The 22,939-nt window shown below is 36.7% G+C and overlaps 1 protein-coding gene across 3 annotated transcripts in view; it reads right to left on the reverse strand.

The window, feature by feature from the left end:
* Positions 1 to 22,939, reverse strand: part of ASAP2 (ArfGAP with SH3 domain, ankyrin repeat and PH domain 2) — an 86,734-nt gene that overhangs the window by 5,115 nt on the left and 58,680 nt on the right. The window contains exons 12-26 of one of the 3 annotated variants that reach the window (XM_071548370.1): positions 20,826 to 20,913; positions 18,961 to 19,009; positions 18,686 to 18,852; positions 17,116 to 17,249; positions 16,294 to 16,388; positions 14,431 to 14,620; positions 13,923 to 14,008; positions 13,628 to 13,743; positions 13,097 to 13,164; positions 11,416 to 11,529; positions 9,077 to 9,332; positions 6,490 to 6,651; positions 5,466 to 5,634; positions 4,056 to 4,123; positions 2,392 to 2,498 (exon numbers count right to left, since the gene is read on the reverse strand). In XM_071548370.1, the coding sequence (XP_071404471.1) occupies positions 2,392 to 2,498; positions 4,056 to 4,123; positions 5,466 to 5,634; positions 6,490 to 6,651; positions 9,077 to 9,332; positions 11,416 to 11,529; positions 13,097 to 13,164; positions 13,628 to 13,743; positions 13,923 to 14,008; positions 14,431 to 14,620; positions 16,294 to 16,388; positions 17,116 to 17,249; positions 18,686 to 18,852; positions 18,961 to 19,009; positions 20,826 to 20,913 (1,869 nt within the window). Of the gene's footprint in view, positions 1 to 2,391; positions 2,502 to 4,055; positions 4,124 to 5,465; positions 5,635 to 6,489; positions 6,652 to 9,076; positions 9,333 to 11,415; positions 11,530 to 13,096; positions 13,165 to 13,627; positions 13,744 to 13,922; positions 14,009 to 14,430; positions 14,621 to 16,293; positions 16,389 to 17,115; positions 17,250 to 18,685; positions 18,853 to 18,960; positions 19,010 to 20,825; positions 20,914 to 22,939 lie in introns of all 3 variants that reach the window. The other 2 variants (XM_071548369.1, XM_071548371.1) reach the window with 2 other exon arrangements.

Below are 22,939 nucleotides of genomic sequence, written 5' to 3' on the forward strand. Positions count from 1 at the left end.
AACAAGATCTTCCAGGGAAGTTTCCCATGTATCTACAATATGATTTCTAGACGCTAAATAACACATTGGGGGAAAAAAGACAGATGAATCAAGAATTTCCATCTGCTAAACAGGTTATTGGGTAAACGCACTGTATAAGAGGTAAGCCACTGGCTACATGTGCATATACATGTGCATATACAGCTAGATCTGTCTTTTCTTTACTCACAGGTCCCCAGTCATTTCCTAAATCTGGGCAGGCCTCTGGGTTCTCTGGCAGGGTAAAGATTTTGCAAAAAGTGCTGGAGTATAAGGCTAAATGGAGCCATTTAGCCAAAGAACTTTAGCCAGACTGATCTAGCTAAAGCTCTTTAGCTGAGGGGCCCTTGACTAAACCTCAGCTAAGATGCTTTAGCAAGATTGATTAAGCTAAAGCACCTTAACCAGCACACACTCCCTGGGCCAGGTTTTCCCTTACTTCTCTGTCCTATGACAGAGGAAAATCATCCAGCTGATTTTCTCAGTCACAAAATTCACCCCACTGAAGCTCTAGAGACATCTGGAAAGTTGTATTTGTTCTGCATACTATGTGTAATTAATATTAAATAGTGACACCGACCCTCTAAACTGGCCAGGGCAGCCCATTCATTCATAATTAAAATTAGTCCTATAAAATAATTTAAAGAGAGAGAACAATAGAGAAACTACTACAACTTCATTATATAGCAAGTCAGGTAGGGAGCTGTTTCAGAACCAACAGATGTGCTAAAAGATGTACCCAGTGCTCACATTTGAATCCCAGCACACACAACAGAAACTGTGATCAGGGTCCAACAGCTTCACAAAGTAAATATGACAACATAAGCAAAAGGAATAGGTTTTCCACTTTATACTACTTAGACCATTTAATTTTGTTGTGGCCTCACACATGAAAGTCATTTTAATGCAAGACAGACAGTAACTTGGTTGAACAAGAGTGGGGGAGACAAGAAACCAGAAAATTTTGTACTCCCAGCTAATGCAAGATGAACTCCAGATGTCTCTGAGGCTTCTCAGCATGATCAGATGAGAAACAGCTAATAGGGGTACTAAGAGCTCAAGCCCAACATGCAAGGCTATGCACACAAACACACTTAAGTCTGTTCTGGAGAGCTGCTATTTCAGTGGACATGCTTAAGGAAAAATGGATGAAGGGAGCAAGACAAAGGACTGAAGGAGGCAGGTCTTTTCATTACAGCCCATGAATAAGACCATCACAGAGCCAGAAACTCTGGCTCTATTTTTAATTTACCCACTGAAGCACACTTCTACACAGAATGTAAAGCATGAAACACCCCAGACCTAGTCACATGCAGCATCTCAGAAAAGAGGGACTCTATATTGTGATTTGCTTACTGCAGAGAAATACTGTCATGATCAAGGATATGAACAATTTATATCTATCACAAAAGAATGCAACATAAAATTGCAGCAAGGACCAAAGACCTTGCTAACTACACATAATTTACAGCTCCCCTGCATCTGGAAATACATCTCTTTACCTACACCAGTGAAAGAAAACAGGTACTGACACTAATATGTGTGCTACCACTCATGGTCATAGATTGAAAATAGTAAGTAAGAGTACAAAAAGGTCAGACAATCAGATCAAGAGTCCATCTAAACTCAGCATCTCTTCTCTAACGGTCACTCTAAGGTTGGGAAAGTGTAGAGAAATAAAACACAGAGTATGTCCAGCCATCCCCTTCAACTACCTTCTGTTGGGGATGTGCTTACCAAGAGATTTCTCCCCTGTCTCCAGGTGAATGCATGACAAAGAGATGCAAGGGGGACCAATTGCACAAAGAACTAGTTTCTTTTTTTTTTTTGAGCTTGACTCCTACTAGCCCTGTCTGAAGCTGTTTAATCTACCTACATGAACAACTAGGAGTATATCTGCTTTCATTATAAAAGTAAGCAGTTCCCTATTACTTACTTCACTGAAGATTAAGAATGAAACTACATGTTACTTACAAGTGACTCATTCACCACCCTCACCTACAAGTGACTAACTCATAAAGCTTATCTCTCTTCAGTAAGTCAAACCATACATTCTGTGGATTGTGTTGGGCACATTTGAACACAAGCAAAGAATCCATACTTCTTTTCTTTGGTTCCTATTTGAGTTTTTGGAGGTTTGTTTTGTTTTTTTTTAAATTTAAACATCACATGCTATCTTATAGGAAATTCAAGAAAACAAAATTTTCATAAATACTTAGTACAAGTCACACACCTACTCAAACACAGGATACAGGCTTTGTATGTTTCGTGATTCTCACACTTTCTCCATAACAGGACACACTGTCATGTCCACGATGTGTTTAATAGAATGTAGAAGATTTAATAAAATCAAACACCAGATTTTGTACTTACTATTTGTGATTTCCTTGGCATTGGTGCTGGTGGCTGGACTTGTGCCAAAGTATTTGTTGTAGAACCAGTCTGTGTTCCTGGAATGTCGCATACAGAAGATGACTCTCCTGCTAAGGTAAGTAAACCAAGTAAATACAAGGCATGCTTCAAAAATAAGTAATGGTATCACCTGAAACCAAATTAATTATTCTTGAAAGAACACAAATAATTTTATATTCCATGAGCATTTAATTTTTAATGGTTCTTTCTAAGTAACTGAACAGAATTTTCTACGCTTTTCCTTACCAAAAAGAGAAACCTATAAAATAGATGAAAGCAACCCCAAATATATAATTTCCCCATTCCTTCACTACAGACTCTGTACTGTTAGAACCTTGCTTTCCTAGTGAAGACCATCATTATCAAGGTGCTGTACCCCTCACAGGAGACTCCTGACACAAATGACAGCCACTAGCAAATTCCCCTTGGATACGTCAAGAGGAAACAAAAAAGAATCACAGGAAGGACAAATGAACATAAAATATACAGTGGAAAGGGAAACTGGGCAGGAGAAATTCCACTACAACCACCACAGAATCTACACAACCTTTACTGCAGATTTTATGGAGATGGCATCATTGCTATGTCCCAAAGTAGTAGTTACTTTGAACAATGACAAGTGCAGAATGAACTCTGAATAACAAAATCATGTTTATTACCATGAAAAGAGCAATATCAATTTACAATTTAATTAAAAGTGACACTGTATGAACTTTAGATTTTCAAATCAGAAACACATTTTTCTATTCTGAAATGTGTATCTGATACCTTGTTTATGACACATGCAAACAACAGAGCAAACTAGATTTTTCATACTGCATCCTTTGTTTGAGTGGGGTTTAGATGAGGTTAGAAAAGCTAAAGCGAAAGTGGAATTGAATCTGGCAAGGGATGTCAAAGACAACAAGAAGAGCTGCTGTAAATCCATAGGTAACAAAAGGAAAATAAGACAAAATGTGGGCACAGTGTTCAACCAGATGGGGTTGTGGTTACAGAGGACATGGAAAAGTCTGGGTTTACTAGCAAATGGGTCTTCAGGAATCCTGGTCCCAGAGTCCAGGGAAGAATCTGGAGCAATAAAGCACAAAGTCCTACAGCTGGGGATGAACAAGCCATGCACAAGTATATGCTGGTGGCCATCCAGCTGGGCAGCAGGACCAGGGGCAGTGGGCACAAACTGAAACACAGGAGCGTCTGAACATCAGGAAACACTTTGTTACTGTGACAGTGACACAGAACTGGCACAGGTTGCCCAGAGAGAGGTTGTGGAATCTCCATCCTTGGAGACACAAAGCCCTCTGGCATGGTCTTGGGTGATCCACTCTTGCAGTCCCTGCTTGAGGGAGGGGGTAGACCAGATGACCTGCAGAGTTCCCTCCCAACCTCAACCATTATGTCATTTTGCTTATTACATGGCCCCATTATTTACATTAATTGGCACATAAGTCTGTTCATGCAGAAGAACTTGAGACATGAGGGCCTACATGATCAAGAAGAATGTTGGTACTGACAGTACTTAAATGAGTAATGTAAATTAAAAAAAAAAAACACAAACCCACACTCTCCCTTAGATTGTTATAATGATAGCTTAATGACAATAGAACTAATTTCCAAACCACAATTACCAGATTGTTGTAGAGACCCAAGTCCTCTGGTCTGCCCTTTGTTAGTTAAGCCAGATGACTTCTCAGTCCTGTGCAGAAAGTGAGAATTTGATCAATTTCAGAAACAAACAAGAACTTGAAATGCAACAATACTGAGTACCTTCCAAATTATCACAGTCTTGGTATTCCTTCAGTACATTCTGGTGACAACTATTTTGCTTTTAAAAATACTGCTTTTCCTCTACGCCAACTAAAACTTGCACTTAATTTTAAAAAGGCAGAATAATAATTCAAGTGCAATCAATGCAATTTGTGACTTTTCACAAGTTCTGAAGTGCCTTTCACTGTTATTTCAATTTTTAGTTTTGTTTTTAAAACTATGTATCCATATTAGTCTGTGCATTACAGGAAGTTTCAACAAGTTGTGTCTTCCTTTTACTTAGTATGATATTTGCAATAAAAGGGCTTAAAGGTGTATACAAAAAAAAGGAATTTGAAGGTCAAAGGTTGTTTACGTCTTTCAGTCCCAACTTGTGAATGAAATCTTATTTCTTCCAAACTTTTCTCAAAGGTCCTATTTTCTAGACGTCTCATTACCTTATTGATTTTGCCTGGTTTCCACCTCAATATTCTGTATCTTTATTTTACTGCAATGCTCCAAACTGAACACAGCAGTCCCACTGAGGCACTACTGATGTTGAGTCAATTGGGAGGATTAATTCCTATTCCATTTCTCTTTAACTCTTCCACAATAGCATAAGTCATCTGACTTGCTTTTATTTATGATTCATTATGTCCTTACAGATCCTTCTTCTCAGGACTTTTGCTTACCCATACACTGCTGTTCTCCATACTTTGTATCTGTAGTTGATTGTTCTTAATTACTAAGTGTTGCTTACTGAATGAAATCCGTCTTCTCCCTTGACTACTACTCCAGTTTCTCAAGGCTGCTTTGGATTTGATCCTGCACTTGTCCCTCCTAACTTAGTTTTCTGCAAATTTAAAAATTATTTTTTCTGTTCCAGTTCTCTCTATATCTGCCATGAGTAAAAAGATTGAACGGGACAGAACTTATGTGAAACATATTAACAATAAATGCCACAATCAGACATTAGAGCCTATTATCTCTTCTTTGTTATGAGAATTAGGAATCTATTATTCTTTGTGGCTTATTATTTCCATCACAGCTAAGCATTCTGGAGGTGTTCTGCAAGTCATGCAGTCTTAAATCACTGGGCTGTCTTGTTTTTACTGTAGGAATCCTTGTCATCTGCTTCCTTAGTGTCTGCCTTCTGTTCATTCCCACACTCTAGAACACATCATTGGCAGAAGTACACATGCCTTATAGATGATTTGTATGCTACATATCATAAAATTGATAAGTTACTAATTATGATGAAGTATATTAAACACTAAAATGACATCCCTTACCCAGGAATAGGCTTTCTTTGAGAGATTCTACTCGGAGGTTGTGGGGGCAGTGGTGGTGGGGTGGGCTTGGTTTGTGGAGGGGCTGGTTGCTGTTTTGATTGCTGGTTCAAGGCCTCTATAATGCTGGCTGTCTTTGCCACTGGCGGTGGTGGAGCTGGAGAAAGTACATCTACAGAGGAAAGTCACACAGCAAAATGGAATTAAACTTCTATTTACCATTTTGTTTCTTGGGTTCTCATCATAAGTTCCCCATTACAGGACTTTACCCCAACTAAGGAAAATGCTTTACTACATGTAATCAATACCTTTAACACAAAGTAATCCTTCACTTGGAATGAGGACCTCTTTGGAAAGAGGTTTACCTTTTGTTTCACCTAGTCAAGTCAGAGAGCTCACATTAATTTATCATTAAAGTACAAGCAAAGAAAATTCTTACCAAAATCAGTCACATTCTTGAAAACAGTAGAACAGAATATATTTAATAAAGTGGTAACATTATTTGCTCAGCCAAGGCCTTCAGTTTGTGTTTTATGGAAAACTAACTGAATGAATAATATCTGAGAACATCTTCTATTAAAATCCTGTTATGATTAACAACTAACTTCACATTAGGTTTAGCACTTAATTAAAATTTCTGCTGAAACCACCATAACAGCAGCTGGCAATGCATTGAAACAACTTTTTGCATTCCAATGGTCTGCAAGAACCAAGCACAACGTGGCGACAAAGCCCAAGGCCTACAGGTAACACTCACCTTTACAACTAGTGAGAAATGCAGCATTGAAACTAAATATATAATGTGATGGGTTCTTTAGCTCTGGTAATAGATGTTGTTTCCTGCTGACCCTGCACTACACCATATAGTCCTCACTGGAACATCAGAGAAGACAGTTTGTTACTGGATGGGAATGATAGGCCAAAGCTACAGTCACCAAAAGAGGAAGTATGAGTTGTGGAAATGGAAAAATAAGCCAACTATGATTAGATACAGCAGAAGGGAAAACAGGGGAAAGTGGAAACATACTTGTAGATGTTACACGCAATGGCGGCACAGGGGGATGAATAGCTGGTGGATCTGATGAAGACCTTTGCCTGCTTATACTTTCCACTCCTAAAGAATTTGTCTTCCACATTGCATTAGATGAAGAAATTGTCTGAATACCACTGCCAAGAACTGAAGGCTGAACTAAAAAGAGAGGAAAATACTGCATTATTATTATTGCTTACCCTAAGCACAAAGTGCTAATATTCACACCCGTGCTTTTAGAAATGGTGCAGCCAGACCACTACATTCAGCAACAGGGACCACTGCATCCTGCTGGAATGCCAGAGCAGAAATCAGTCTGGTGGTAAAATTATGCAACAAGACTTCATCCAGAAACTTCTAACATTTCACTTAAGCAAAATTTGTCTCCAGTCATTACTTTAGAATATTGCAACATTTCAAAAAGGCAGATTTCTCAACAAGAAGACACAAGGCAAGTCTTGCTACCTTCTTTAATCCCTGCCTGGTAATAATCTTCTCAGGCACTGCAAGAGAAGGAGCTCACTCTCGCAGGAGCATTAGCACACGTTGCTGACTCAGAGTGAAACATCAGTTTTGACTTGGAAACAACATAAAACTGTAATTCTGAATTTCACCCAAGCAATAAGCTATAGTAACTAGTCGTGAAACAGTTACAAAGCATAACTTCTTCAGGCCCTCCTAAATGATCCCATTCTTAGGCTGAAGAGCTGCCTCCTTATTTCATAAAAATACACTACAGGCTTTTTTCATAACATCAGGATTTTGGAGATGTTATGCCACTTCTCCCTACTCCACACAGGAGCATCGTGTTAAGAAAAGATGAAACAGAGTAAGGTATGAATAAATATTAGGTTGCAGAGGAAAGCATAAAAGGTTCAGAAGACTTGGAGAACTGCCTAAAGTTATGAGGATAAAGAAGCAATAATGAACCTAAGCATAACATCAACAACATCAGCAATCAACAAGAAGCTAAGATTGATGATACTATTACAGCTTTTAACTAAGAATATAAATTAATAGGCTAATACATTGCTGGAGTAAAGAGTATGAGCTAATAATCTAAGCCAGGCAGCATCTCTTCCTGGCAGGAGTTGTATTATAGCACTGCCAAGAAGTCTGGGGTTAGGAATGAAATTAAAATGACACTCTTTGAAAAGTGCCATTAAATCAAGGGCAAATAGTAGGTAAAATAATATGGTTGGCCATGATTAAAATAATATCAAAGGGTAAAAGTATTTTTAACTATCCAACTGTATTACTTATTCAGAGATAGAATCTAACGGTTAAACAAACCAGGCAAGCTCCTTATGTCAATTTTCCTGTTTGGTGGGAAAAACATTCCTTTCCATCAAATAAGAAATCTAGATATTAAGCTCAGAGTTCATGTGAAAATGCTAGATGAAAGGAATCCCACCTTGATTAAGTTTTATATGCTATTAAACATCCTCCAGTCTCATGCTACCCTTTTAAAGTAACCCAAGACCATGCTGTTCTGTTGTTCTCAGTTTTCCTGCCCCCAAAATAATATGTTTTAGTCCAACTTTTATGCTGCAGCCATTCCTGCGAGAGCAATAACTGACTTTTCATATTTCACAGATGATCAATCTGCCATCTTAGACACAATCACTGGTGTATAGAGTCCTGCATTCTGATTCTGCACAGTGTTCCCAAAGGCTGAAGCCCATGTGTGCCTGGAACATTCCTTGCTCATATCTCTTCTCATGGAGTCTGAATTACAGCACCATAGACCATGTGTTTAATAGTAATTTTTCTAGAATTGAACTTTACATAAATTTAGCATCCATGAAAGCTGGTGGATTAATTAAAACAATGAAACACTGAACATGACCTGTACAAAGAAGACCTGCACAGATTCTCAATGATTCTTTACCACGGTCCAAACAGATCACATGTGAAGATAAGAATGAAACTCACAGCATCAGCTTTAATGGTACATTTTGCAAGCACACAACCCTTCTGAATCAGGATGAGACACATTTATTTTACATTATTCTAATGATCTGGGTAAAACCAGTAATTGGCAGTTATATATTCAGTCAGCTACCAGGTCTCTAAAATCATCCAGTTAGAGTTGTCTCCACATTATGACACACTTTTATTTCAATAACCTTGAAGCATATATTTACTAAGAGAAGACTTTACAAGGTTATAATCTTGTGTTCTGCATACACTCTCCATTCTTTGAGGTCTTACAATTTCAATAGTATTTGTCTGCTGTGAAAATTTATCTTTAAATTGAACTCTGACAATGATGTCTTCAAGAAACAGAAGCATGAAAAAATTGAATATAACAAAAAAATTGTTGAACTAAATTAATTGTAGGCCTCCTTTTTATTGTTTTTCCAAACACTACTGTGTACTTTCTTGTAGGTATACTAAAAATCAAACTCAGAACAGGCTGTGCAAATTCACTTCAAGTGTACACAACAAAGTCAGCAATAAACTGATCCAATACTTACCCAAGCAAAATAACTGTATAAGAAAACCTAAAAATTAAAAAATTTAGAAAAAAAGTTATGATCTCATTCTTCAAATAAACAGTGGTATTTTCTGGTGTTAGTACCTTTGCCAATATTCCTTGGAGGTAGAGGAGGTGCACTACTTGTGACAGGTACTGCAGGCTGAATAGGAGGTGGACTGCCACTAAGTATTGCTCCATATGTTTCATTCTGTAATATACTTGGCATAAATCCTCTTTGCTTATCCTTAGCAATGTTCGCTGCATCTCTTGCCAAGGATGCTACATTGGACTGATGTTGGTTTGACCCAAGCTGGTAAAAGCTGACAGGTCTGTCCTCTCTCCGATTGGGACTGGGTTGCTTAAACACAGTAACAAAAATATACATCATTACCACATTAGTTGCACTAATTTTATTTATTAGTTGATAGAAAGTTATTATTTCTAGAAAGAAAAAATGGCTTCTAAAATGCATTTTTGTTGCTTTTAATACATAATCTAAAAACCTACATTCTGTCCTCTTGAAGACAAAGTAACTGCACATTAACAAAAAAAGACTAAACAAGAATTCCATTTCAAAACAATTAAAATACTCTCATTTCTCCTCTGGTATAGTCCTGTAAGGTAAAACAGCATCCTTATATACACAGGACTATACTTCCATAGGTAATCAATACCAATATTCAGATCAGATCAAGTAAAAATTCTCTGCATCAAAATACCTGGCAATATTTTCAAAAGTAAATCCACAATTGAATATCCTAACCCTCATTTGAAGTTCAGCAGTGCTAAATCCAGGTTGATCATGATCTCAAAGCCCAGACACAATTGCATCTGAGTACTCTACCTGTAGCTCAGCCTGCAAGAAGTTATGAGCAAAAACTTCTCACAAACTCTTTTTAGCTCTCTAGCATTGCTGGACAAGTTCAGGAGATTATTTCGATTGGCAGCTGGGATGGAACACTGCTCATCCCATGCACATTATCAAATGAGATCTAATTAGTTGTCTTTGAGATTTACAGCAATTATCTGCACTTACCATTATTCTTCCTGTTTCAACAACAAGCATAGTAATTATTGCTATCAAATTATAATTAAAATAGCTGGAGTTATAAATTCATGTGGCTAGTACAGGAATGGGCTGTAACAATCCACATCCCAAAGAATACAAATATGTCTTCAGAAATAGCGCTAGATAAACACATTGCTGACATACTATCTGTATGAAATTAAAATAACTATTTATAGTAATAGCATTTAGGCAGAATAAAGACTTACACCAACAGCATCACTAACAAGCAGTCGATTTTCCTCTGAATATATCCAATGCTTACTCTGGATTGATCATGTAGGGCCTTTGGACATGTTATAGCACAGCATTATAGCTCAAAGGCTTACCAGAATGCTGTACACGGCAGGCAGATGCACTAAACCCAACCCTTACTTTGTCTTAGCAGCTTCACTCCTTACTGGCTGACACTCTCCATTCCCTGATCTCTCCATTGTCCTGTCCTTGCTTAAGCCCATACTTCTGCTTTCTAAACCAGCAGAAAATTCTGGGTTTATGTTGTTGATTCAGCTTTTCTCTGATTCACCAAACTGAAACAGTCCAATACAGGGACAAATGTGTGTCAGAATGGAGGCAAAAGCAGGATTCAGGACCAGGCAGCCAGAGTGGGCAACAGCAGCAGAAACCAGTTGAATTGTCTTAACCATCTTTTAGGTTAGACTCTCTTTTATATGAAATATTCTGGTCTAAAGGAACTTAAATTTCAGACAGGACCTTTTCTGAAAAAGATTACAAAATCTATTCATTTTCTTTACCAGCAAGACAAACCCAACAACTTAACATTCATAAACAAAACTCTGATGTGATCCTAAGCAACAGCAGTATTCACACATGTATTCAACGTAGTCACAGACACTAGTCTGTGATTAATAGTCCTTAATCTCCTTTCAGAAGTCCCTGCAGTATAAACCTATTAATAATGGGCAGTGAAATAGGAGCTTCACTTCATTACTTTAGCCTCACTGCTGCATAGCAAATACCTTCCTATATCAGATGGAGCTCAGGGACTCAAATAGAGAACACTCAGCTGCAGAAGGCAACTGGCAACAATGGAGAAGGTGAAGAAAAACATATCAAAAATACAAATTCAGAGCATGCCAGAAAGGGATTTCTAGTTGTAAATGACTAAAATCTTTTGGAGCTGGAAAAAGATGGAATCCATAAAACTTTCAAGCTGCTTTATCATAAAGGTCATCATTAGTGATGTTGTTCTCTGAATGGTGATACAATATACAGAATACACATATACTGGGATAGAAATATGAAAGCTTATGCAGAAGTAAAAAGCACTATAGTAAAAAACAATGTAATTGAAACAATTATGAACGTCATGCTTACACATGTATGTGTTCAGAAAAACAATGTTGATACAAACCTGCAGCTTTTCATCCACATCGTCATCACTTTCATCCAGATCTTCATGGAGTAACCGCCACTCATACTCTACATGAACATGAGAATTAAATCTTCCAGACAGTGCTTGAGTAAGCTAAGGAAAAATGAGATGACTGTTGACACCGATGTTAGGTGCAGTACTTATTTTTAAACAACATATTTAAAAAAAAACAAAGCCCACATATAGAAGGAATCTTGATTTCAGTAATCTGGAAAGTTACAGCACTCATGTAAACTAGAAGAATTAAGCAAAGGTATCAAATACAATGAATCAAAAGTAACTAGACTTCTCAGTAACCTTTGTAGAGCCATTCTCTATTGTCTGACAACAAGCACCATATCCTATTTGCTTTGATTTAGAAAATGCAGTTCAAAGAAATAAACTTCAATGGCAGTTTTTTTGAATCAGACTCACTTATCAAGAAGTCTTGACCTCACTAATAGGTTGGGGTACCCACAACTTTGCTGGGCAACAAGAAAATAGCCTTAATCTATGGTCTTCACCCATACAAAGTACTTCCGTTATTAGAGTTCAGTGAGATGTCAGACACTTAGAATGATAGAATCATTTAGGTGGGAAAAGACTTTTAAGATCATTGAATCCAACTGTGAACCCAGCACCACTAAACCATGTCCTAAGCACCACATCTATACACCTTCTAAATACCTTCAGGGATGGTGACTCAACCACTCTCCTGGACAGCGTGTTTCAATGCTTGACAACCCTTTCCATGAAGAAATTTTTTGTACTATCCAATCAAAACCACTTCTGGCACAACCAGAGGCTGTATCTACTTATCCTGTTGTGTTTGTTACTTGAAAGAAGGGATGGACTCCCACATGGCTACAACCTCCTTTTCTGCAGGCTAAACAATCCCATATCCCTCAGCTGTTCCTCATCAGATTTGTGCTCCAGACAGCTCCACTGTCCTTCTCTGGACACTCTCCAGCATCTGAATGTCTTTCTTATAGTGAGGGGTCCAAAACTGAACACAGGATTTGAGGCGCAGTCTCACCAGTGCCGAGTACAGTGGGTAATCACTGCCCTGGTCCTGCTGGCCACACTATTACTGATACAGGCCAGGATGCCACTGGCCTTCATGACCACCTGGGCACATGCTGGCTCATGTTCAGACAGCTGTCAAACAGCACCCCCAGGTCCTTTTCCGATGAGCGGCTTTCCAGACAGGCTTTGCCCAGGCCTTTAGCACTGCCTGGGGTTGTTGCGACCCAAGTGAAGGACCCAGCACTTGGCCTTGCTGAACCTCACACAGTGGCCTCAAACCACCATCCCAGCCTGCCCAGATCCCTCTGCAGAGCCTTCCTACCCTCTCACAGATCAACACTCCCACCCAATGGTGTAATCTGAAAATTTACTGAGGGAATCTTACTTGTGGATCTCTGACTAATAGCTCAAACAGAATCATCCCCTGGCCCCAAGAATTTTAGCATTTCTGATGCATCTAAAGAGAAACATAGTCTTCTTCTTAAAAGCATATAGCTTTATATAACCATATAACTATTTCTAAGAATGTGACTATTTCTAGCATAGCATACCACTGTTGTGTCTAGAATATATTCATTGAATATTCAATTGAAAACTTAAATGTTCAGACAAGATTTTGCTTGTAAATGCAAACACAGAAAGACACAATACTCACCAGCTCTTCACAGTGTGTGTGTTTTAAACGTTTCGCTATGTCTAGTGGTGTCTCTCCTGCTTCATTTGCTACATTACAGCAAGAAAAGAAATCTATGATGAGCAGTGTCACTAGTAACATGGCCATTAATAAAGACAAACCTGCAGATACATAGTGAAGTACTCGATCAACACACCTTAAAACTCATCTCTATTATTTATATGTAGGTCCAACTCATATCAACTCTCTGAACATGACAAGCAGTAGCAATTCAGCATGTCATATATATATATGAATGACAACCATGAAATGGCAGTACATAACTAGACAACAAGACAGCAATTAAAAACCTGATTTTTTTTAAAAGTAAGGGTAACATATAATTTTAAACTTGAAATAAACAGTGAATATTGATTTTTTTTAATAATAAAGATTTTGTTTACAGAATTAAGATAAGCAAGAGAAAATGCACTTATTCTGACTTCACTGTTTCTTGTCTGAAACAGTGGAACAGTGACAAATAGGAAATTGAAGTACACATTACCCTTTTACCTATTTCAATAGAAGCCTTCCCTCTCAGCAGCAGTTTGAGGCACTCAACGTTGTCTGTTAGACAGCAGTAATGCAGGGCTGTGCTACCTTTACATGTTTGCTTATCTAGATTGCCACTATTGGGAGTACAAGAAAGAAGAAAACAGCTGATTAAACTTAAGTTTCCTATCCTGTATTATTAAGCTGCTCTCATTTGAAGATTTTCAAAGAATAAAATTACATTTGCAAATATAATTTTAGTATTTGTATTACTTGACATAAAAGCAATGTCAACATATAGTTTCCATCCACTTACCTGTTCTGCACTAAAAAGTCAACTATATGAAGGGACGTTCGATCAACTGACCTAACAGCAAGGTGCAGTGCTGTTTCGTCTTGCTCCTAAGAATAAAACCAAAAAAACATTTGTTTCTTCTGATCTACAGAGAAGCAGAAATTTTATTGACATAAATTAGATCAATTAAAACATGTAATTTCAAAACATTCATACATGCTACCATTAAAACATCTGTGAAGTCCTATTGTATTCCTATCGTTCCCTTAAACAAACAAATGGCTTAAAAACTAATAGATTATTGAATGATTTAATGTTTAATACTTTAATACCTCTAAAATATGAAAGTATTTGAAAGTCATTTTAGATTAAAGTATTAAGTAGCTTCTTTTGTTATTGCCAAATTACATTATGAAAAGGACAAGCATTTAGAACACTGTTCCAAATGTTATTTTCAAATAATTGTTAATTAATGAATGCATATTGCACTTCTAATAATTTGTCTAATAAAATTTACAACACCACTTACATGGCCATTGGCCAGTGGAATTTTTTCTGTGAGATCCACGCCGTCAGCATATACTTGAACTAATCCAAGAATGTCTCTTGATTTGACTGCTTCACAAAGAGCATGCAATTTAGCTGCATTGTCAGCGTGCTTTTTCCTTGCATATTTTCTCTCAATATACTTGGCAGTAATATAATCTTTTCTTGCATTCCTGAAATTGAATATGATTTACTTCTATAACTTCCATCAGAAGATACACATTAGCATTTCCATAAATACATGCAAGTCATTTGAAATAAGAGCTGTGGAAGACTAGTTCTCATTCATTATGATAATTTTTCTTTTTAAATATGCATGTAACCGTGCAGTCTCATATTGCAAGTACGAAATGTAGTTACAGAAGATGAGTCAAATATCCAATACGAAGACAGATCATGAATTTTCCCATCCAAACTGTGGTGTGTAGTTAAGTCAAGACTACAAAGCTCTATGCAGAGAAGATACACCAGAGTTTCATAATGTTGGTTTATGTTTACCTGACTTGTACTCCTACACATGCTGGAAAGAGGTGGAATACAAAAAATAAATAGTATCTATCTTATACCTCTGCACAGACAATCCATGCCTTGAAGTTGAATTTGCAGTAGTGAAAGTATGTTCTTTAAAGCAACCCTTCACCACAACCTTAACAGGGAGGACGTAGTGGAGCTTTTAGTTACATTTCAAAACCGAGGTGAGAACTTAGCACATCTGAATCAATATGAGTTATCACTTTTGCTGTTGACATCCAGTAACTCCTCTTCCCACCCCAGCAAGACAGGAGCTTGCATGGATCCCAAAGGCATAACTCCTTACCAGCTCTTGGGATGTACACAACATGGTACAGAAGACATCTAACGAAGCCATACCTTATCCCCTGGATATTATGCAATGGGCAAAAAGAAAAAACTCCAACAAATAATAATAAATTGAATCAATGGATAGCTCTTGTTCATAAAACATTTGATACTAGTCATTTGCAGTTTTTGAGAAGCGTCTGTCTTCAGATTTGCATTTCAATTAAAAAACCCACAAATCTGTTATGTAGAGGTATCAAATTAAATGATTTTTATATAGAAATTTTTAGAAGTGTTCTTATTGTATTGATTTACAATTCAGTAAAATTATTAGTCATTTTAATTATTAATACTAATACTCCTCATTATTATTGATAGTGGTAATCAAAAATTATTTAAACTGCATTGTTTAAAATTGGTTCTGCCAGAACACTGAAAGTCCACATAACGCAAAATCAGCTTAATCCAAAGCCAATTCTTCTGAGTTTGTTTCTGCATTGTTTACTAGCTCTTTCATGATAGTGTAATATCCAGCCAAGTAGGCAGCTGTGCTTGCTGTATCTCTGCCATCACCATTCAGTGTTTTCGAGGAATTCAGTTAAATGTTCTGTCTTTATTCCATGTAGTTACAGACTTCAGCCCTAGGTGTAGTTCCTATGATATCAGTATCTTGCAGGTAAATGTGCACATTCTTACAATTTCTATTTCATGTTCAAATAGCACAAAAATAATTGCTTTGCTTTTTTAATCCCTATCTTTCTTTTTTTTTTTGAAGTTCCTAACAAGTCATGGTTCATTTGTTTCTGTCCTACAAACGATGATTCAGAGAGTTGGTAAAATAACCCTTACTAGTAGGGAAGGTAAAGTCAGATAAAGCTCAATGAAACAGACATCCAAAGCATCAGAAAAAACGTTTCCTCCTTGACTGTACGACTATAAATAAGACCTTATACATGTTCCATAGCCTGCCAGTCCCAACCACTATGGCACAACCCCTTAGTGATATTAAATTAAAAGCCTGCCTTTCTCAGAAGTTCTCTTTACTTACATATCACTGCTTGGATTAGGTTTGACCATCTCATCAACTGGCAGACAGAATTCCATAATCTCATTAAATCCAGCATTCCCAATATTCTTTGCAAGCTGAAAAAAAAATCCATAGCTGACTTAATAAACATGTTCGGTTATTGGCCACCCACATACCAAGGAGAGGACAAGGGAAAATGAGAGTTGGGACCTCTTATTTCTGATTCCTTGCTCTGCTATTCTGTCAGGGATAATGAACAGATTAGGTACCTTTTTGAATGTTAATTTTCAGCTGGGATTTAGCACATGAACAAGAAACCACAGAATAATCCATCAAGACAACAGTTCATACAATAAATGCAAATACTTTGTGCTGGGTAAGAACACACATATGAACTGTCACACAGAGCAGCTGATAAGTGGTAACTTCTTTGTGTAGCAAAGCTGAATACATTTTCTTACACTGGGGATTAAAGTTCTCTTCTAAAATAATGCTAAATAATTAATGGTTAAGTATTTGCAAGTCCTTCAATTTTTAATCTTAGGCACATTTATATGTCAAACAGCTGTGTTCTTTTAAAGAGCAACCAAGGGCAAAAAGACTTCAAAACCCAAAAAATATGAAACCTCTACTAGTTAGAATTCTAAGATAAGAAAAAGTTTACTGTAGGACACTGTGTTCCAGGAGGTTCCATTAAACATGAAGAATTAAACTTTCTTAAATTATGTTTATCCAGAGGCAACTTTCAGGATTGGAACAACACATTTTTAAAGTGATAAAAATATTCTTGTGTTAGTAGTATTTTAAGTACTATTTTTAAGTTAATAACAGCAATTTCATTACCAAGAGTTCAGATGTTCCCAGCACATCTAATGTAAGTGATTGCATTCTGGAATAGTGAACACCGAGTTCTCTATGGATTCCTGAGCATTCAATGCAAGTTAAAATTCCCAAATTTGTTGAAAGCCAGGTAGGATCTGAAACAGAAAGCACATGCAGAATTAAACTTTATTCAGATCATGATTTCATTCTAGAAAATGTAGAATAAAGAAATGAAATTCTGTAAAATAAGATACTTCTATATGAATTATCTTTTTTTTTTTAATTTTTATCTTTAACATTTACTTTACTGGGACCACAAAAACAGGATTTTTTTAATGCTAAAAGAAGTGAAGGCGAAAATTTTTATTTCATTTTTGTGAAGGACATTGCTCTCCAAGGGAGCTGCTCAACCAGTCTGCTTTGTCATTCTTCACATGGCTTTCAGGAACTGCATTTTCCCACCACCAATATAACTGTCACATTCTCAACAGGGAGTACAGGTGCAGTTTAAACTGAAATAACAATGTTTACAGGGATGGTCTTTTTGTGTACTTCAAGTATAGACTTTAGACTAAGTGAAGCAGAAGCGATTCTGAAATTTACATAAAGCACACACTACAATGGATTCACACAACTATTTCAAAGATAGGAAGGGCTTGTCCCTCTCCTTTTGCAACACTTGCTTGTCTTTCCTACTGGTATTTTGCATTTCATTATGACATTTCCTCATCTTCCAGAAAAATAATTAATTTCTCAAGATTCAGACAGTTTAGTAACTTATTTATTTGATAAAGGTTTGGTAGTTGCTTTTTAAACTCTTCTCCTTTTAAGACAGTAGGATTGACTCTTCCCATAGCCTTATACAATATCTATTGCTGGAAGTAATTATCAATTTATAAAGTGCAGACAGCATCAGATCTGATGTTTTCAGCTACAGTGTCACATCCAAAAACCCCTGAGTCCTGCAGTGCCTCTGTAACATAAAAGACCACAGGAAACAGCAGGATTTAAAAAATAAATCGAAAGGGATTAAAATAGAAATTCATTGACCAACAAAACCAAGACTGCAAATCATAATTAGCACAGGTGCATTCTTTTCCAAATGAGCACAGCCTTAGACATATTCCCTGTCTCACTTGGTCAAACATTACAAAAACAAACAAGAGAAATCAAAACCAACAAAAAAACCCCCACAAAAAAACCAACCAACCAATCCTCACACTCCCCCTGTCAAAAAAACCAAGGAAAAAAGGTGTATTAAGAAAATGCTTCATGTGTTTCATGGCTGCTCAGTTTTACCCAGATCTTATATTATTAGCCTATATTTTATGTAAGTTCTTTTGATTTATAAAGCTACGATCAGCAAAATAAATGGAACAAAAATAAGCTTCTTAGTAACTTCTCTCCCCACTGACAATAAGCAGATAGCAAATCCATCTTACTAAAGTAGTTCCATTAAACAGTAGCATTTTATACTATGTGTATAATTTTTGTGAGATAAGGAGAAAAAGTGAAAGCATAAAACATGAGCTTAAATATTCTCATGAGATAAAGAATTTTTACCAATTAGAAATATGCTTAATTGAGTCACCTTGTGCTCCACAGTCACAACAAACATCATTTCCAGTCATCCTCTGGACTTCGGATATAATTTCTTTTGTCAGTTCCTGGACAATATTATTTTCTCCCGTGTTATCATCTCCTTTGAATGCATTATTTAAAGCTTCCTCTTTGCTGTTTTGTAGCACAGATGTCCATCTAAAATGGTAGTAAGATTTTGCTATTAAATGCTTTGGCACTTCTAAAGTTCAAGGTCAGTCTCAATAGAACACAGGTATCAAAAATAAAATTAATGAAGAAACTCACATTTGACATTCCTGTTCATCCTCTGCTTGAAAATGATACGTTCTGTCATCTGCACAATAAATAATTCACACACTGATTAAAAAAATTATTGAGAAAGTGATTTTGCAGAAATATCTTTGAAAAATCTAAATTAATTGATGTATGATTCCTGAGGTCTCTAGCCTCATTACTGGAGTGTTGAAAGACAGGAAGTCTATTTAGCAAGTTTCACTCTTACTACCTGCAGTTCATCTATGATTACACCCATGTTTACATAAGGTGGCTTGTTGCATTTGAAACAGAAGCAGTTTTCTTCAGTGCTGTACTTCTATCACATAAGCACCAGGAGAGCACAGGGAATTTTCCATGTTCTAGATATAACCTCAGTAACTACAAGTCTAAAGTTCTGACGAGAGGGAGGGGAGTAAAACAGAGTCCATATTTGAATTTATCTGTGCATATAAGATAGAAAGATTTAAAGAGTACAAATGAGCTCTTAAAACCAAGTAAACAAGCGTGGCAAAACAAAATTTCCCAGGGATAAGGTCCAAACTACAGCCAGCTTAAGCCACAAACTGTTTCAATTAAGTCAAGATCACAATTCTCAATTTACTACTCTTTTGTAATTCTAAGCATTGTTACCATAGTGTACTACTAAAGAAAAACCATAATACATTATAGGTCTATGCAGCAAATGAGATATGACACGGTTTAATGACAAGTTGGAGTTCAAACTAGAATAGTTGATGAGCAGAACATAGGTAAAGTTACTGGCAAAAAGATATTCTATGATCAAAATTCCTGAAGTTTGAAAAATATTCAGGCAAAAAGGTATTACAATATAGCTTCGAACATGGGAAATGTTAAGACAGTGAGAATATATGAAAGTGGAGAAAGGAAAGTGCTACATAAAGAGATTCTATCCTGCCATTATATAGCAATTTGTATTTTGTAAAAAACAAGGAACACTTTTTAACTCTACAGTAAAACAAAGCAAAAAAAAAAAAATCTGGAAAAGGGCAAGAGGCCCATTATGTCTTGTCAAGTGTATGATAACATTGTGATAAGCTGATATTGAGGAAAAAAATGACATGGTCATCAACAAAGAAAGTGCAAAGGTAAACAGGGAAGTCCAGTTACTTGTGCAGAAATGAAGAAACTGCATATTTCACACATGCATTATAGCCTATTAACAGAAGCAGCACAGCTTACATTGACAAATATGAAAGAACTTTATGCTCCAATAAAGAAACAAATAAGGAATACATTTATATTCTTCTCTTCAAATAACTTGAGAGATATATTTCAGTAAAATGTCTTAATGAGAAAACACAGGAAACTTTCCACTATGTGATTTTGTATCTCCTCATTCCGATTCCAAAATTATTCAGTTTTGGTGGGTTTAGCGTGTAGACTCTTTATCTCACTTTTTCATCCACAGTGAGATAACAAAACCAAAAAATGATTCCAGTATTTTCTTTACAGTTACATAGCAACCACTAGACTTTAATCTTAAAAAGTTTTAAAAACGTCTTTTGGTCTCGTGCAAAAATTGCAACTTTTCAAGATGATCCACTATGACATTTTCAATATAAAGAGTGATGTCACAGCAAAAATAGTTACTCTATTGTAAGACAGCACAAAATTATATAGAGAAAAGGAATGAACACAGCTTCTTAAAACAAGTGGCTTTCCAATAAAACAGGTACAGTTAGTTGCATTATGCCAAAATAAATGAAATGTCAGAGTGTCATAGGAAGGGCATTTTATAAAGGGAAGAAATCTACAACTGGGAACACATTCACATGAATTATTGACACATCCACAGAAATAATGCCGAACTCTGCTATGAGCTGTGAGTAAAAAGACCTAAACAACAAACCTACGTGATATGAGGTCAAAACATTTTTTCTCCTCTGGGTTTGTTTTCACTTGGCAGGTTAACAGATTGAGCTTTGCTGGAGGTCGGTTTGCCTATTTGAAGATAAAACATACACATTTTAGTACATTGATACTGACTGAGCCTTGCAGTTTGAAAATACAGGATAGCATCCCACTGGCCAAGAAGATTTGACAAATAGCTCTTTAATTTTCAGGGTACCCAGGTTTTGATTCATGTTTTTGTCTGCATAATGGTTTGTAAACTACTTATATTTTACTATTTTCTTCACTGGTAACTTGCTAGACACTAGAATTTTTAAAGGGGTAAAATCACTTCAACTATCAGTAATAAGTAACATTTAATCTGAAGGAATCAGGTATGAAAAAGAGACAGGTTCATCCTACATTTAATCTCCTAACACTCAGACATTTCGTTTAAAAGAATTATTATTTAGTTTCCAATAATGAAATAGTTTGGCTCCTGCAAATATCTTTGACAAGCCCTAGATAACCAATTTAGAACAAATGCTCAATTTTTAAATCAGTAAAGGGACACAGTGAAGGAAGATACAAAGTTTGCACAGAGAAGTTGTCCTAGTTCAGCAGGTGGGACCAGTTTATCTCTGTGTGGGTGTGACCAAAGCTGTGTATTCTACATCCTCTATTCATTTCCCATGAACTGTTAACAGTGGACCATTTGCAGCATCTGCCCAGGGCACACCTGACCCCTCAGGGTGTGAGCTGGGTGTGAAAGACACCTGTGAGAGAAGAGCTGTGATAACTCTCCTCCAGGGAGTCATTAGCACCTCCACACCCAGCCTGAGGTGTCATGTCTGCTACAATTCCAAAAATACCCCATGACTCACAGAGTGAGATCACTCATTGTGTAATTCCCCACCCTGGGGGAGGTATTGGGCGGTCCCACCTGGACCTGAGGGGATATAATCTTGGGGGTTTTGGGACTTGGGGACCCTACTCGTTGGATCCAGGGGAGGACCAGAACCTCGACAGGAGGAGACCACGACTCTCAACCAGACTGCAACCATCATCTGCACCAACAGGTTTTTCACTTCCTTTTACTTTGGACTCAGGGCAACTGCGTGGTGTTCAGCACAGCGGCTACAAACCCCTTTGTGTTTGTGCCCTGGGGTGCTGGGTTACACTTCTGGGTTTTGGGGGTTAAAACCAATTTGTCTTTGTGGAATTGCATTTATTGCAATATTGTTATTAAATTGTAACTTTGACTTATAATCTCTTTTGTGTTGGGTTCGTTTTTCCTGCAGATTTACCTTTAAACCAGTATCTCGCAGCAAGCATACGTAAAACTAAACTGAGCTGGCTGATCACTGGCTGAAAATACATGTATTTTATACTGATATGTGTTTTCTAGTCAAGTTCCTCTCAGCTATTTCATTTCCTTTTTTAATAGAAAGTGGCAATATTTTACTAAAAGCAAACTGCACAAGCAACCTGCACTTTGAAAAAGACTCATAAAGGCTACAAAGACTTCAAATAAATATCAGCTCTGCACTAACCTCTTCTTTCCCTTAACCTACCAGCTCTACAGACCTAGTGTAGGACATAGAAAGATACGTCTGCAACCTTGGACTGAGAAATGGCTTGCACTTCTACAATGGATAACTAGTTTCACTCTTCTCTTAGAATAATTAAATCGTGAAAGCAGATTTAACTAGTAAACCTTTGCTCTAGACAATAATATCTGAAAAACAGTAACTTAAACCATTAGGAAAGTACTATTTTAGAAATAGTAACATTCATAAACATGTTATCAAATGAAGCTGAACTATCACATGATGTAATTAACTTGAAATGAATCATAAGAAATGTAGATATTCCCACAATCTCTTCTAAATTTATTGATAAAAACATTTAATTCAAAAAAGAAAGGACAACAAGTCCAAAGAGTACAGATTGCCTTGAAACAATCTGATAAAACAATGTAGTTGGCCAAAAAAGAACACTATAATTTTATCTAAACAGCAGTTAAAAAAAAACCAAAACCATGCAGAAACATAAGAAAGGAAACAATTATGTATTTTTTCCTGTTAGAAAAAAAAAAAAGCATGATGTCCTTGAAAAACAGCAGGCTCATGCTTTG

This window comes from Pithys albifrons, chromosome 2 (genome assembly GCF_047495875.1).
Source record: "Pithys albifrons albifrons isolate INPA30051 chromosome 2, PitAlb_v1, whole genome shotgun sequence".
In the NCBI taxonomy this organism is placed as follows: Eukaryota; Metazoa; Chordata; class Aves; order Passeriformes; family Thamnophilidae; genus Pithys; species Pithys albifrons.